The following is a 17,673-nucleotide window of genomic DNA, read 5'->3' as shown; positions in this document are numbered from 1 at the left end:
GTCTTCTCCTAGTAAATATCACGTGACTCTGAATCCTTTTTACACTCGATTAATTTCTCTTGCATACAAGATCGCTTTATTGCAGATAAATTCGAATTCCCCGGCACTGCTCAAATCAAAAAAATAAGAACGCAAACACTACTAGCACATCAGTTCCACCCACAACGCCAATATACAAACACGAATCCAAGGATTCAAAACCCTGCGGTCACAGAACATACAAAAATACCTACGTTAATCGGTGTAATAATTTTCGGCTTAAGCTTATTACTAGGGATGCAAGTTTCGAATATTTCATTTTCGAATCGAATCTCGAATCAGAAAGTTTCAATTCGAATATTTTCGAATCTGATTCTATTTAATATTTTTTAAAGCCTGGAAGAACTATACAGTGTCTTATGTGATTAAGTTATAATGAAAATTTAGAAAGTGAAAAAATTCATAATCATGACAATAAAATCGGGTGTACCGTTTCATAATTGAATCCAAATGCCCTTCACTTTAATATTATCGTACATAGTAGTTAAATGTGTTTCAGTACCGCTCGTGTTATTTGTTATTCTGAAAGTACCAATGGCGTCGAAGAAACCATCGCTATTTTCTGTTCGATAAGGAGTAATGTAATGATGTGTTAATAATGAATTGATATCATTTGTTACACAAAATCATAGCAACATGTTAGTTATAAAATCTAAACATTTCGAGTGGTAAAAAAATTGAGCAAAGCCGTAGGTGCCTACTACATAACTGTGAATCGTAAGACTATGTTTGTTACGATTTTGGAAAGCGGTAAACTCGAGGAAGATAATCGGAAAAACGACTTAATCCATTTTGGAACAACGCCACGGCGTCATTTAATTGTTTCATACTATCTTGATTAATATTTATATTTTGAATAGAATCACGCTGTATTTTCTGAAATTGCTTCGAATCGATTCGAACTGACGTTGATTCGGATTGCTTTGATTTGAAATTCCGAAACTTACGTCCCTACGTATTACACGATATTCTAAATCAGGGGTCAATGAGTCATCAACCTTTATGAAGCCTAGGTATACTTTCTGTGTACCGATTAAGCTACGGACTACCAGTTAGATATACACTTCTGGAAAGCCAATTTGCTCGATCAAGGTCTAACTATATTAATGATATTTAGCCATAGAAAAACACACATTTCTTTAAAATTTTCAACGATACCAATAACATAGGCCCCAGGCAATCCAAAAAAAATAATAATTTTAACTCTTTTTTTGAAATGCAATTTTGCGGCATTTGCAGGGAGACATAAAGTTTTACGCCATTTCTAGAACTATTTCACTCTATTATTCAACGATTTACTGAAAACTCATCTGTTATGCTTTGCTACCAATAATTCTTCCACCGAATGGGCCAACCGAGATCGATCTAAAACGCGCGCTTGTATACGTTGAATAACTTCGACGGCTAAGTAAGTCTGTACAGAGAGATTGTTAGACATCAGTAGCCGCTTTTATCTTGTTCGGTGCAAAAAGCACGAATAAGCGTCGTATTACGTCATTATACAATAAAAACTAGGTACTCCTGTAGTATGCGAACCAAGATGGCGGACACCGAAACGTAGTATGTGTACCAGATTAGGATTGAGCCATAAGTTCAGGTACAAATACTACGTGAGTCAATTGGCTAGTCCCCGAACTCTTGATAGAACTAAAATAGGGAAACTTGGAATAAAATTATTTTCTAACTCTAACCTGGTACACATACTACGATCCGATGTCCGCCATCTTGGTTTACATACTACAAGAGTACCAAAAATTACCCCCCTCCTCCTCTCAAAAAAATCGTGGGCTTGCTACACTGTTGGCCAGTAACATTTATATTTTCACATTTAGTGTTTTTTAAATTGAACGTTTCAAAATGATTACTTCTATAACAAACTAGGGAAATCACAATAAGACTGCATTTATAACAAAGACCCTGTACAAGCCGGAAACAAAATGGGCTTAGCTGTTGTGCTAGCAAATGCTACATTTTACAAACATATTTACCAAATCATGGCTGTTCTAATTTCAACCGGAAATCTGGTATATAATTTTGTCATCAGTGAGTGGGAAATCTGACATTGCATTCTCTCCACCAGTGAGTTACTGGGTGTGTAACTCGACACACCGAGAGTCTTGCAAGTGTTCATGAGCGAGGCGTGTTCTGTGTTTGTCCTTGATGAAGTTCATGTCATAAAAAACTAATTCACAAAGACCAAATAAGCTTGCGACCCGTGACAGTATTGAGCTTGCAATAATTGATATATTATAATTTCCCGGTTCTCATATAAGTGTGATATAAACGAGAAAAGCTAGAATAAAATTATAGATGCATCTTACTGATATTTGAGCTAATTTTAGAAAAGACCCACGTAGTCCTTATGCGCGACACGGTTTGCGACCCCTGGCTTACGTAGCCTAACCACAAGGAGTTTTCAGCAACTCCAGATGTAAATAAGTTGCACATAGGCTTCGACTCGCAAGAAAAAAAATCAAACTAGAACTTCACAGCCCTTTTATCGTCAAATGTAATTTGACGACAGCACGGAATATATATATACCATGTTGCCCCGAAATTAAGACAGAGTATTATTTCAATTTTCCTCTGAAAAATAACACTAGGGCACACTTATTCTCGGGGAATGTCTTATATTTTCATTTATCAAAAACAAAATTAAAAAGTAGAGAATTTATATTCTGACCTTTGAAAAGCGTCTACTCAAATTTTTAAAATTTGGCACTTTGAAAGTTTGTAAGAATAGAATATGCCTCTGCAACTTATCTTTCTGAACAATCTAAAGCTTTCTTTCCATCAGGACACCCAATGTTAATCTAGTTAACGTTAATATGATTGGACCTCGGCCTAATTCATAAAATAAGAAAGGAAAGTCAGCATTGATACTTGGTATGGTTTCCACTAGTTTCGGAGTCTGAATTGTACCTCAGTCAGATCCAGAACATGCCAGTCTAATTATCCACGACCCTGCCAACCTATGTGGAAAAACTCCATAGACGTGTGTCCGTCTCGTTTAACTTGTTGCATTTATCATATATTGCTGTTTTCATTAGCTGAAATGACCTGATACTCTTATGTGCTCTATATTTTAATGAAGAAATTATATTTATATTGCTATTTTTAAAATTCCTGTGTATAAATTATGTTTTTGTCTTGATTATCTGAGAACCTCTACATTCCGTTCGCATATTCTTGTGTTATAAGTGTTAGTGAATCCTAATTGCTACTTTTTTTTTAGCATAATTGGAAATCTGGGAGAGGACAATATAGGCCCTGGATGTCGAAATATAGGATTTCAATCTAATATTTTATTTGATTATTTTTGCCTTTACTAAAAAGGGATTACTGGGGATATACTCGATAATCTAAAATATTAATTATTTTTTGTATAAATTCACAAATGCTGGGGATTAGTATGATTTACTTCAATTAACTTTTATTCAAAATAACAATAATCCAGAAAACATGTTATTTTTTTGAGATCAAACTCGTCTTAATGCATGACCGCAAACAAAATTGTCGTTCTAATTCTTGTTTTTGAGTTTCCGTATTAACGTTTTTTGTTACGATGACCATTGAAAGCCTTGGATAGCCTAATCGTAACTATAAGTACGGTCACGCTTTTCTTTAAAACCCACACTTTTCATCCAATCTGGAGTTAAAATGGGACCTACAACAGTGGTTCTCAAACTTTTTAAGCTGCGCCCTCTTTTTAGAATTTGTCCCTTTTCGCGCCCCCCTCTAAAATAATTAATTAACGATTACTACAACTACTAGAAATACCAGATAGTAAAGCAGAAGTTATTCATAAAACACGTTGAAAATACCTGGATGGAACGAAAATATCCAAAATAAAGAAATATCCAAAATAAGGCGGAAAAGATCAAATCTAACAAATATTTGTGTTTTTAATCAGCGTCACGCCCCCTCAACAAAATTGTCCCCCACTGTTTGGAAACCCCTGCTCTATAGCAACGCCCGAGTGATGGAATCAATTTGATCGTCATAATTACTAAGTCTGTCGCGTGCGTTGAGCTTAACATAAATCTGATACATAACTTCCAAAACGCATATGCCAAATATCAAAGCCATTACAAAGAACTCAATCGACATATGGTCTGTTCTAAATCATTTATTATTATATGCATACTGAACTCAAACATGGATCAAGTTTTATGAAATTACCAAAACGTTTAAATTTACAATGCCATGAAAATTTGTTAGTAACATTTACATGCAATTTGTAGGCAACAATTTATTATAGAAATTTATCATGGGCTGATAAAAACACGAGAGAAAAGATGAAGATTGAATAGATAAGAAAGGGAGAAGGAGAGCGATCGAGAATTAGAAAAGTGATTCTCAAATAAAAGAACCAGAAGGTGATGACAACGTCGCCGAGAGTAAAATAAACGAGAGAAAGAGAGAGAACGACCGAGTTTGACTAAAAATGAGAAAACGAAAGATTTCTAAAGTGAAACTATAGTTTGATATACTGTACATCCTCAGAGTAGAATCAATTTTAATTTTTATTTTAATATGTGATAATTGCTTTATTAGGGTTAAATAAATACATGATACTTGAATAGATATGCTAAATCGTTTTTCGAATATCAATATTACTATTGGCCACCCAAAATGTAGACATCATCACGTAGAGTTGACGTGAATTCACTCATTGCTTTAGCGCCATCAATATCTGGGTCGTTATCATGTCTGGCTGTTTCCTCTGCCATTATTTTGTTGACCATCGTGAGCATGTCGACCACATGCTTTCTTTCATGGTTTTCCCTGAACAATTCAATAAGCGCCTGTATGAACCAGCTTCCCGTTTCTTCCACAAATGCGATTGTTCCTTGTTGTGCCGGGTAAGTAACGAGTGTATCACACACTAGCGGAATCCTAGGCGGACGCTCCCTCTGTGCGGCAACCTGGGTGTTTCTCACACCTCGATCACGCCGACCTCCTCTGCACATCTGGAAGAAGAACAACTTCGGTATGTTTTGTAATTTCACATTTCTGTTGTCGAATCGGTCAATAATCTCAGATACGTGGATAATGTTTTGGTCCACTCCCTGAATATAATCATTTTCTTCACCATGTGACAACACAAAAACGGCGATGAAGGTTTCTATGCCAGTGCAAGTTTCATTAGCGAAATTCCTAACAGCTCTTCTCATACCTTCCGCACTTAAATTTCTCTTCACTTTTACTTCACATCCAAAATTTTCCCACATTTCTCTCAACATTCTCACGTCCCTTCTGTATCCCAGAAGTTCATGTTCAAAATTGCAAATGATCAGAACATGTGATTTTTCGTCGCCTGAACTCGAGGAATTGAATTCAGCCGCTTTCACTAGCCTCTGACCAGTTCCTTCTTGATCGGTAGGGTTACCGATGTTAATATTTTTTATTTTGCTTGCTGCGATGTTTACTGAATAACCTGCCATATTGATATTTAAATTTCTGCATAAAGGGAGAAATTATAATTAATCGCGTACAAGATTGCGCATACTATCTGGTTTATATCTCATAGTGTTCTCACATTCAAATTGATTCACAATATTTTTGATGCCATTAGACTATAGTACTGTTAATATTTATTAACCCCTTATTCGTGTTGACTTGCTGAAACCATCTTGCTTGCGCCATAAGCAGAAGTACAAACCCAAACCTGAAACTCACCGTACAATGGAACGCAGGAGGATGTTAGCTGTTTTCGTGTGTTCTGTGAGAAATCCTTTGTTTCATATTTGTATATTGACGTAGTATCTGATATTGATGTGCTTGTAATATTTGCGTTCATTGTTTGATATCAGTTACTTAAAGTTTCAATGAAAGGGTTTTTATGATTTTTATAGCCGTAAATAAAAGTCGGTGGGATATTAATGTTTGCGATTTTGAAAGTGTCGGGGATTTCAAATTTTTCTGCGACCTTGTTTGGTTTGTTCATTATGCGATTGCGCCACAATGGTGCCATGCTAGATCAAACTCTTGTCACTGAATCAGTGAAATATTAGATTCCGACTAATATTCTGTCTCCATGCGTTTGTGAGTCGCGTATACGATATTGTCATTGAGTATTCGAAAATGCATTTTTCCAAAAAGCAATTATTTTTCCCATTTTCTTGCATCAACACAACAGAGTTTGTTACAGTTAAGTTAGTTAAAACATAAATCCACCTCATTTTCTCCCAATAATCTTCCAGATCCAACTGTTTCTCAAATCTTCAAAATACACAAATTGGCTCAGAGTTTATGGGGTGCTCTCAAACTGTCGTCAAAAGAACAATTCCTTGAACAGGTAATTTCACTGATATTGGGTATTGTGTCAAATTAGTTACAACATGGATGAGAGGGTGGGCTTGAATTCACTGTCTAACTGACAAGGATTTGGAATTGAGCAACCATATTTTTTTTATCTCTATACTGCTTAAAATTCGAGATACAATTTCAGTTTTATCATTTTTTTTCTCCATCATGTCGCTTTGGGGGTTTCCTGTGCTAGTATCAAACAAGCTGTATTGAAAAAGCACATTAAGGGTTGATCTTACTTATCACTTCCCCTTGTTCCTATACATCACCTCTTTCTTCTCGATAGCATGCATCCAAATGCAACCATTACATCCAACCATTACAAATTGACCCAGAGTTTATTGAGTGCTTTCACACTGTCGCCAAAAGTACCATTCTCTAGAATGGCACTTGCTTTGATATTGAGTGTTGTGTTCAAATTAGTTACAACATGTATGAGAAAATAGGCTTTACTTCAAGGAGAGGGGTTTGGAACTGAGCAGCCGAACTTTTGCTTTATTACGCTGATAGTGAGTTCTACTAAATAAACTTGAAATGTGAATTCATGGTGAATCCATGTTGCCAATTAGAGAATATAATTTATAAACTAAAGTGGTTTGTTTTAGTTGCCTGCACCTGATCTAATCTAAAGGACTGGGGTGATTTGTGTAGATGTAGAAGAATCTAACGAATTTATTTTTTATTTTTATTTAAAAAGTGAAATAAAAAGCACTTCGCAAAATAGCATTTCGTGCTGAACAATGGAAAATCTATCACTAAAATGTTGTAAAAAAAAAAAAAAACACTTCACACTATTCAATGAATATATATATATGCTCTTTGCACTATTCTATTGCAGTAAAATTGCACACACTTTACCAATTCGCTACAGCCATTTTTTGTCGTCATGGCGTGAACCTGCTTGTCAACAACTCGGTTGTGCTTTCAGTTTTGTTTTGATTCTCAGATTGGTAAGTATAGTATTTTGTAATGTGTTCAAAGTTTTCTTCCAGTTTGAATGATGAACCAATTTATGGGATTTCTAAATTTCACCTCATATAGTATGTTTTCACATGTAAATGGTACATTTTTTCTTCTGCAAAGATTTCGAATGCTGGTTCGATATTGTTCATGTTTTGGACAGTGTATTAAAAAATGTTCAGTGTCTTCAACTTCCCTGTTGCATTGGTCGCATATTTCATCTACATTTTTATTGAATTTCGAAAGATGTTTATTTAGCATACCATGTCTTGTTTGAAGTCTAAAAATATGTCTTGTTTGTATTCTTGATTCTTTTATTTTTTTCGAGTAATTTGGTAATATTTCCGGAAATATTCTTTTATAGTATAGTCCTGATATGTTTTGTTTATATTGTATATTCCATCTTTCTTGTATATAATGTTTTATTTGGTCTTTATTTTCAGGTTTTGACAAGTCATTTTCTTCAAACTCTGTTATAGTTTTGAATGATACAAATTTATCTCCCACATATTCATGTTGTCAGGATTCTTCGAGTACTTTTGCTGAGGTAAGTTGAACCGAGTTTTGTAATTTTAATCGGTAATTCAAGCATAATTGTTTTCTTCTTAATGCCAGTGATGTTTCTGAGCATGCATTCAATACTGCACCCATTGGTGTGCTTCTCATAGCTCCAATGCAAATGAGAAGGGCTTGATTTTGTATTGTTTCCAATTTTGTTAGCAATGTTTTTGGTGCTGTGCTATAGATTTGGGTTCCATAATCGAACAACGAGCAAATTAAGGAGCGGTGTAATAGTAGCATTCTGTGTAATTGTGATCCCCATCTGGAACCACTAACATATTTCAAAATATTTAATCTCTGCGCTGCTTTTGTTACGATATTTTCTATATGTTCTTTCCATGTCATTTTCTTATCAAATATCATGCCCAAATATTTTACTTTGTCAAGTATTGGTATATTTACTCCTCCAATTTGTAACTTAAATTCTGGATTTCTTATTTTGTTGCTAAATAACACAGCTGAACATTTACTAGGAGATATTTTCATAACCCATGTGATACACCATTCTTCTATTTTTTTCAGATTTGATTGAACGCTACGTTCCAAAAATTCAATATTTCTTCTTGTTTTGTATATCCCAAAATCATCAGCAAACTGTCCACAATCTGTATCTCGTAAAGTTGATGGAAGATCATCTACAAAAATGAGATAGAAATATGGAGACAGAATTGAACCTTGACTAAGTCCTCGTATCGGATGGTATGTATCAGATAACTTGTCTTCAACTCTAACACAGAATGATGGTTTTCTAAAATATTATCAAAATTTGAACATTTTTCCATATATTCCCATGTCTGCTATTTTTCCTATTAGTCCATGGTGGCATACAGTGTCATAAGCTTTATTAAAGTCAAGAAATACAGCTAAAGTTGCTTGTCTTGTTTGAAGAGATTTTGTGATTGTATCTTGAAGGGTAATAAGTGTATCAAGTGTGGATCTTTGTTTGCGAAAAGCACTTTGAATATTGTTGAGTTTTCCATTCAATTCTAAATATATCATCAGTCTGTTGCCAACAATTTTTTCCATAATTTTACATAAGCAAGAGGTTAGAGAAATAGACCTGTATGAGTCTGGGTCTGATTTCGGTTTACCTGTTTTATGGATTGGTATCATGGTTGAGTGCTTCCATGCTACTGGTATTTGTCCGGTATCCCAGTTAAGTTAAGGACTATTCCTTTGCATGGTCCTGGAAGTTTTTTGATCATCTTGTATGTAACCTGATCTTCCCCTGGGGTAGTATCATCTTTACAATCTTTCAATGCCCGCTCTAGATCATGTATTGTTATTCGTCTATTATATGATGACATATTTGGGTTTGCGCTTTGTTGAATTTCCATTTTAACTTGGTTGTAATACTGTTGACGAATATTTCTATTTGTGTTATATACATCATCTTGACTGTCTGAACACATGGTTTGGGCAAACACTCCGGCAAGTACATCATCTTTTTTCTTGTTGTTTGTTATCTCCCTATTTCCGGATTTTAATTTATAGTCATTGTTTTGTATATTCCCCTTCATTTTCTTTATAGTATTCCAAACAATTTTTGGATTTGTTTTGGTATCCCACTTTATTTGAGTTTGTTCCCAGTATTCCCTCTTTTGCTGTAGTATTACTTTTTTTGATGTTGCTACCGCCTTGTTAAATGCCACTAGGTCTTGGGGTAGAGAACTTCTTTTTAGTTTCCTATATGCTTTCTTTTTTTCTTTTACAGCCTTGCTGCAAATTTTATTCCACCATGGTATTGCATTTTTCGATAAAGCAATCACATTTTGTGGAGTACATGATGTGACGCTGAGAATTATGCCCTGACACAGGTTTGTATTAAAAAGTTCAACGTCATCGTTTATTGTTGAACCATTTATGTGATTGAAGCTTTCAATATTATATTTTTCCCAGTCTGTTCTTTTAGTCGAGATGTATGGTTGCCTTGTTGCCTTTGAAGTGTTTTTATATGAGTTCAATGACATCCAGATTAAATTATGGTCACTTGCTAAAGTATTATGTAATATCTGTAAGAGTATATATGTAAGTGGGCAATGTCTTTCGTTGTTAAGCATAAATCAATGACAGACCTTTCATGCCCATTTCCCACTCTTGTAGGCATTTCATCATTTAAAATAACTAATTCATGGCTTTCAATGAATGACTGTAGAACCTGTCCTCTTGAATTTGTCTGTGAACAATGCCAAATAGTGTTTTGGGCATTGAAATCTCCACATATGATTACTTTTTGTCTGTGTATATTAAGAATTTCATTCAAAACCTCCTGTGTGATATTTACTCCAGGGTTGTATACATTGAACAAATAAAATCCATTAATTTCTATTGCCTGAATTTCAATTTGCGTTGTCGTAACCTGTATTCTTTGGAATGATAAAGAAGTTTTCACTGCTATTAAGCATCCTCCTCCCCTTATTCTGAGCCTGTCTTTCCTATAAATTTGGTATCCTGGTATGTCTATTTCGTCTTTTGGATTCAACCATGTCTCTTGTAAGCAAATTATATCTGATATTTGATGTGTATGGTAAATAAAATGAACTAATTCTGAAATTTTATTTTTGATGCTTCTAGAATTCCATTGTAAAATTGTGAGGGCCATCAGGACGTTTCATTTTGGTCTTTCTCATCCATTTGTACCAAATTTTCTATTTGATCCGTTGTTGTCATATCAATTTTGAGTCTTGTTTTTGCTACCTCAGCAATTATCTTTGTTATATTATATTCAGTTGGTGTTTTCTTTTTAGGATATCTGTAATGAATTCGATCACGCTCACTATGTCCATGGTTGATGTTTGTGGAATTGGATTCTGTTGAGTTGGTGAGTATGGAATCGATTTTTTTGTTTTTGCCTGTTTTGATTGTGTTGACTCTGATTCTGTTCTCTTTTGTTGTTTTCGATCATTTTTTTGATTTTGAGGTTGCATAATTTTCTTCGCCTGAATTGTACGTGCTGCTTCAGCATAGGTCATGTTTCTTTGCTTTTGTAGAATTTGAATGTTTTTTTGCTTCTTATACTCTGGGCATTTGGGGCTAGCAGCGTTATGATTTCCCAGGCATCGATAGCATTTGCTTGGTATTGTGCACTCATTCGTAGAATGTTCCGATCCGCAATTTGCACATTTTACTTTACTTTTAAAAAATTTTGCAATATGTTCAAACCTTTGGCACTTGAAACATCGTATGATGTACTGCTCCAGCTTGAATCGTTCATAACCAAGAAATAAATGTGATGGTTTATTTGGGGAATCAAATGTGACTACAACTGTTTTTGTTCCTACCTTTTCCCCATTTTCTGAGTTTCTCATTATTCTACGAACCTGAGATACACCACTTCTAGTCCATTCATTTTTTAGTTCATCAGTAGTGATATATATTGCGCACTATTCCAGTAGACTTTTGTATTCATTTTTTGCACTCAACAGGAATGTTCTGAATGTTTTAATATCCTCCATTGTTTTCCTGTCTTCATCAGTTTTACATGTTATTTTTAGATCACCTGATGGCAACTTTCGAATTTCTTCAACAATTTCCAACAATTTGAGATATTTCTCTGCTGATTTTTAGACTATTGTTTTCGAGGGACCGAAGTAGTACATTTTCAAATGTTGGAGATCCTGTTAAAAGCGTCAGTCCGCAGAGCAAACTTACGTAAGCTTCTATACGAGTAACAGTTGCCGGGTATGTGATTGGAAAAGAGCACAAGTTTTTATGTAATCATCAACATTGTTACACATTGGAACGACGAAGATTATGGAATGTAAGTGTTGGGCCGTAAAATCTATTCGCCACTGAAAGTTAATATTTAAGTCAGGGAGTAGTTAGTTTACAATCGAACATTCAGTTTTAGCCAATCCTATTGTACAAAACTAGCTAACAGGCTTGAAACTGGCGAAACTACGATGGTTGTTGATAAGCTTGCAATGGGAAGAACGTTTCTAATGCCTAGAAAGATGCGCATAACGTATTTAGGAATCTTGACCAAAATTTTATTTATTCCAATCCAAAACGCGACACTACACTTTTACGGATTTTAATCAGGAATTACCAACTTTCATACGAGCCATCGGAGCGTGACGGCTGCTGCCAGACACTATTTTTACCTCACTTTAGGGGGACGCGGCGGTTTCGCTTTTTATTCTCGAGTTCGCGAAACTAGATCAGGTATGTCGTAATATCTTCTTTAAAGGTATAAAGTACGGTACCGTACTATATATACTATGCTAACTATATTAGATAGGATGTCTGGGTACCAGTACCTGGTAGCACTGAAGTCCGGTACCTGTCATACAGCTGTACAGTTCTTCAAGTCGTGTTAGTTCCACTGCTTACTACCGCGTTTCCCTGAAAATAAGACCTAGTGTAATTTATTTAGGCCCTTTAAAATGAGACTTAGTCAGTAGTCCATACTCCATAGCCTAAATTAGAAAAAAAGTGTAACTCAGGTGGCAAATTTGAGGAGCGAAATCACAGACTAAAAAACGTCTGTTTTGCTGACTTGACTACACAAGGTGAATATGAATTGTAATCGGAAACCTCATAAAATAGAGTATGACAAACCTTTCAAATATAGCATTGGACCAAAAGATTTTAATAATGAAATAACAAAACATGTTGATTCCAAACAATCATATACTATAGTATATAGTATGGCACAAAGTTTCTTAAATACCGATATGATATGGCTGTTCAACATATATAATGTTTGTTGCCTTTTTGATTTTATATAATAGAATCTGAATCTATATAATACCTATATAATATTTACATTAAAATCATAAACTATGATGAAGTTTAAATCTGACTGTGAAATAGGAAAACAGTCTCAGTGAACTTTTTGCCACCAACTAACAAATGTCAGCCGGGTCATTGCGTGTCATCAAAAATCCAGAAAACAGAAACATACTCAAGCCTTATAAGTATAAAGATGATTACATAAGAAATAGAAAATTTGGAATGAGCTGCTTGAGGTATGTCCTATTTGATGAAGCAATATCAATTCATCACCACTGTAAAAGCTTCTATTACCTTTATTCCTAAAATCAGAACCATTTTTATTCAATTGACGATTCGCTCGCTGTTCTACATAGGTATTATATTCAAAAATTTGCATTGAACCTTATTTATCATGTATGTTTTTCTAAATATATTTCAGATGGTTATGATACAATCACAAAAAGAGATGTGGTAAAGTTCAAACAATGTGTACCCTTGCTAAGCATGCTTGGTTGGGAATTGTGTTCTCATGTTGTTGCAATATATTTTGAACCTACATTTGTTGGGAATTCTAAAGAAAGCAAAATATTATTGTGTTCAAATTTGAATAGAGAAACTGTTTCTTTTTTAATTCTGTTGCATCCAAAGCCAGTGTAATAAGGACCGGATCCCAATTTATTGTTAATATAACTTTTTTCAAAAATTCAAATCTACTATAAATTTCAAATGCTATTAATTTCTTGCATGTCACCATTATTGCAATTTATACAAATCAACTTCTGTAAAAGTCCTTTTTAATAATAATAAAAAATAATATAATTATTGTTGAGTGTTCAAGGGGCGCGAGTTTGACATCCTCTGGTCTACCATGCTAAGAATGCATCCAAATGCTTTCCAGTCTTCAACCCCGATCATCTTGTAACCAAATTCCACATGCAGTAGGGCATTTCCGCAGAGTCCCAAACACTTGGGGGTTCATTCCTCTTCCTAATTTTCAATTGTAATCTTATTATTAAGTCATGATTGGTACCTAATCAATGGTGAAATTTCCTTTTTCTAATAGCTGCTTTCTCCCTCCATATAGTTACATTCATTTGCAGTTCATTACTCTTGCTTGCAAAGTACTTCATTTTGTGGATAGCCCATAGGTATGTAATCCTTCTCCTCTGGAAAGTTTACCTCCCAAATATCAGGCAAATCGTGCTCGGTGTACTCCAATGCAATGAGAAAATCCATTGCCTAGGAATCCTGTCTGCCAGTACCGTCACTTTTGAAGTAGATCCGTCTGATTTGTGTAGAAGTATACTGTGTAACAAAGCAGCCTAAAAGTGAAACAGATATACAAGCTAGTCTGTATACATTCTATAATGAGAAAAAGACTGTTGAAAAAACGCTATCACACAGCGAGATATTAGAGCAAGTCAAAGCAACGCAACGTCAAGACAGGTATAAAACTGACGTACCGTGCTCGGCAACGAGCGTCCCCCTAAACAGCACAAAAAACGTAGCTGGCAGCATCGGTCAAAGGTTATGAAAGTTGGTAATTACGTGTTTTGACCCAGAACTTATTTTGATGGTGCTATCTATGTTGACACTTGAACAACCGTGGACATAATTTCTGAATTATAGAAAACACTTCAAAATACGCAACGGTTACGTGAAGCACCTCTCAATGTCAAGCATGAACATACAAATTTATTTTGTTAGCATTCATCCAAAATTTGAGATAAAAGCACTTGAGTATAGTGAGTGCACTCAACACGGTAGAATGGTAAATTATTAGGTAAAGCACTGTAGTTGCATTTTTCTCATAGTACATCAGTACGTAGAAAGCATATGTAAGTAATAGTTGACATAATTGAGATTCAGAATAAGAAAATTCTATTGTGCATAGCCAAGCCTACAGGCTTGAATATGGCAAAACTATGATGGTTGTATATAAGCTTGCAACAATGGACGATTTTAATGCCTAGTAAGATGCGCATAGCGTATTTAAAATCTTATTCAACATTTGATTTCGTCAAGCTCAATATAAAATTTACGCGTCCTATTTACAGATCATAATTGGGAATAACGTGTTCTGGCACATACTTTAGTTTGATAGTGTAAACTAGTAAAACAACCGCTGGAAATATATTCTGATTTATAGATAACACTACAAAATACTAAAAGTATCTTGGATTATCTCTAAATGTCAAGCATGAATATACAGTGGTAAAGAATTGGCAAATTTCTTTTGTTATCGGTCATCAGAACTAAGGAAAAATCACTTGAGTGTATTTTGACTTATTAACACGATAGAATGGGCAGTATGACAGTCATTGCGCGTAGCACTGTTGTTGTGTTTTGCTAATAGTATAACGGTACGTAAAAAGGCTTTCCTAAAAAACATATGTATGTGATAGATGACATATTTGAGATTCATATTTTTCAGGATGGGTTATGCGATTCATATTATTTTGCTAGATATTGATTAGTATTTCCCGGAGTCGGAATATGAATTTTGGTGCTAATGCTCGACTATTGTTCTTGCTGGTGATTGCATTACTGATGCTGTTGCAAGCTGCAGTTATGGTTGAATGTCAAGGAGGAGGGGGAGCATTTGGAGGAGGATTCGGTAAGTAGAGTTGTTACTGCTGAAGTTATGGAATTTGAAGATATGTCTAATTCATTTTGATTGTAAATAGTATGGGATAGGACAACGGTTAATAGCTTTAAAAACGTTTCGGCAACGCGACATAGGAAAGATATAAAAGATGAAACTTAAATGATACCAAATTTACGAGTGGGTGGATAGTTGTGCTGTTGCCCGCTTTCAAATATTTGTTGGCCAGACAGTAAATTGAAGCCCACTTGAATATAATTGATTGAATTGAATATTATGTTTTGCCAAACCAAATGATAACTTCAAATAAAATTTGAGTCGACTCAGAATTTTCAGGAGGATTCTTGGATCAGTTGGAGGATAAAATCCTTGAAGAATAATGAGGTTATAGTATATTTTAAAATTTCTATTTTTAGCCACCGGGACCAAATGCATATTTGCTTTATAAATTTTGTATTTTATTTCAGGTGTTCTGCATGAAGTTCAGAATATAAATAGAAATATATTGTGAATAACACTATTTGAAATGTATCTGATTAGCAATAAATAAAAGCTAAATCGAAATAAATTGACTTATGATTTATATCAATATGGGTAGTTTGAATATATACACAGAAAACGACCACTGAACAATTTTCTACTCAAGTGTCAATCAACAAGTTGTGCGTTTGTGGGAGTGTTAAAGCTTGACAACAGCTAGATTAATTACGTGAAATATTGAGATGTTTCATAATGGGTTGCGATGAGTTTCGAATACAAAATACTCTACTTGGCGTAGAAACCATCAAGTTCAAACACCTTGTTTACATCCGTGATCATTCACTATGGCACCAATCTCGGCGCTTGTGGTGCCTAAAAGTCTTAAAAGGTAAAGGAGAGAAAAAATTTACCAAGGATACAAAATAGAAAAAGAAAGAATTAGAAAGTGGAAAAAACGAGAGAATATATGGTATCTAAAAAGAGAGGAACATTACACTGTAAGCTTAGGGTATTTGCATTTTGGAACATGAAACGTATTCTTGAATTATTCAAATACCTCAGTATCAGCACAAAAAAAAACCGATATGATGACCAGAGCTAGAATTTCAAAAAAGAAAATTACTAGTCATTCGAGACCTCTTTAATGTTTTATGCGGGTATGACAAAAATAACAAAGCATGCGCCAAGCAAGTCATACAGGAAGTTGTCATATTTTAGTTCACAATAAATGTATCAAGCTACCGCGAATTGAATTACATTTCTTTGTTTTGCTTGCTACGACGTGCAATGAGTTGTTCAGTACAGTAATGTAGAATTTTCTGTTCCTCCCAGTAGAAATAGTTAATTGCTGCAATTATCTTAAAAGTTTCAAACTTTTTACTTTGAATACATATATTAAAACAGACAGTATTCATTGACTAATAAATAAAATATGAAATACCGATAGAATGAACTTGAAATAAAAATATTTTGAAAAACGTATGGTGAGCTGTTTTTTTCGCTTGGAGATATAAAAGAGATATATGAAAGAGTTTGGTTAATATATAATATTTTCGAAAATAGCAAGTATAAGGATTTGTTTGAAGCTAAATGGTGGCGCTTAAAGTTCAATAAAATATTTTAGGCTGGCACGCCTGAGGCTAGAAAGTATTATTATTTACTACGAAGAAATAGAAAAAAGAGATTGAGCTAACAATAAAATTTAGAATTGAAGTTTTGAATACACACGACTCGAGCTATGTTATCGTACATTAGATGCTTAAAAAACTTTTGCTTCTCTCAAATTTTTTCTATGGATGAAATTTCTCGATTGTTTGCTGAAACTCAATATCACCGACGAAAAGCTGTAAAATGTTTAAGATGTAAAATATTTAATGCGGCTTTGTCGAGCAGAAACTGTAATGACGGTCCGTACAAGATTAATTTGCTTTAAGGACCAAGAATGGGCAAAGTCATGTTTATGATACACCTGCGGTAGCTTCATATGAAATCATTTATTGAACCGGCCCATTGTACAAGACGCTATTTTTCAAAATCACTCAAGTAATTTATATATTTGTTTCTATAATTTATTTAGTTTTATAATTGCTACACAGTAACATAGTGCTTTGCAGACCACAATTATGAATTCAGGGGCTACTGTAAAAAGTTTGAAGATAAAATCTTGAAAGAATAATGAGGTGATTATATATTTTAAACTTTCCATTTTTGGCCACTGGACCCAAACGCATATTTGTCTTATAAATTTTTTATATTGTTTTAGGTGTTTCGCATGAATATTGAAATATACATGAAAATATATTGTGTATTAAATATTTTGAAATGTATCTGATGAGCAATAAAAAGAAGCTGAATCGAAATAAATTGACTTTGATTTGTATCAATATGGGTAATTTCAATATATACACAGAAAACGGCCACGGAACAATTTTCTACTCAATCAGTGTGTCAATCAGCTAGCTAGTTGTGCGTTTGAGGGGAGTGTTTAGGCCTGACAACTG

At 34.4% G+C, this 17,673-nt stretch overlaps 1 protein-coding gene and 2 long non-coding RNA genes across 3 annotated transcripts; 2 read left to right on the top strand and 1 right to left on the bottom strand.

Annotated features, from left to right (window-relative positions):
* Positions 1-4,202: 4,202 nt before the first annotated feature.
* Positions 4,203-5,679, bottom strand: LOC120335043 (caspase-2-like). The gene has a single exon (XM_039402547.2). The coding sequence runs from the start codon at positions 5,484-5,486 to the stop codon at positions 4,659-4,661; it is 828 nt and encodes a 275-aa protein (XP_039258481.2). The 5' UTR covers positions 5,487-5,679; the 3' UTR covers positions 4,203-4,658.
* A 2,719-nt stretch (positions 5,680-8,398) lies between these two features.
* LOC120337877 (uncharacterized) lies at positions 8,399-11,388 on the top strand. The gene is made up of 4 exons (XR_013475155.1): positions 8,399-8,571; positions 9,587-9,689; positions 10,620-10,693; positions 11,367-11,388. It is a non-coding gene; the product is annotated as an uncharacterized LOC120337877 (long non-coding RNA).
* A 3,587-nt stretch (positions 11,389-14,975) lies between these two features.
* On the top strand, positions 14,976-15,769 carry LOC120334726 (uncharacterized). Its single transcript, XR_005568556.2, has 3 exons — positions 14,976-15,205; positions 15,530-15,577; positions 15,661-15,769. It is a non-coding gene; the product is annotated as an uncharacterized LOC120334726 (long non-coding RNA).
* Positions 15,770-17,673: the final 1,904 nt, after the last annotated feature.

Source organism: Styela clava, chromosome 1 (assembly GCF_964204865.1).
Source record: "Styela clava chromosome 1, kaStyClav1.hap1.2, whole genome shotgun sequence".
In the NCBI taxonomy this organism is placed as follows: Eukaryota; Metazoa; Chordata; class Ascidiacea; order Stolidobranchia; family Styelidae; genus Styela; species Styela clava.
This window is presented reverse-complemented; position numbering and strand designations above follow the sequence as displayed.

Bases quoted from the DNA above. Each gene is read 5' to 3' on its own strand.
- LOC120335043 (XM_039402547.2), bottom strand. From the start codon at position 5,486: ATGGCAGGTTATTCAGTAAACATCGCAGCAAGCAAAATAAAAAATATT.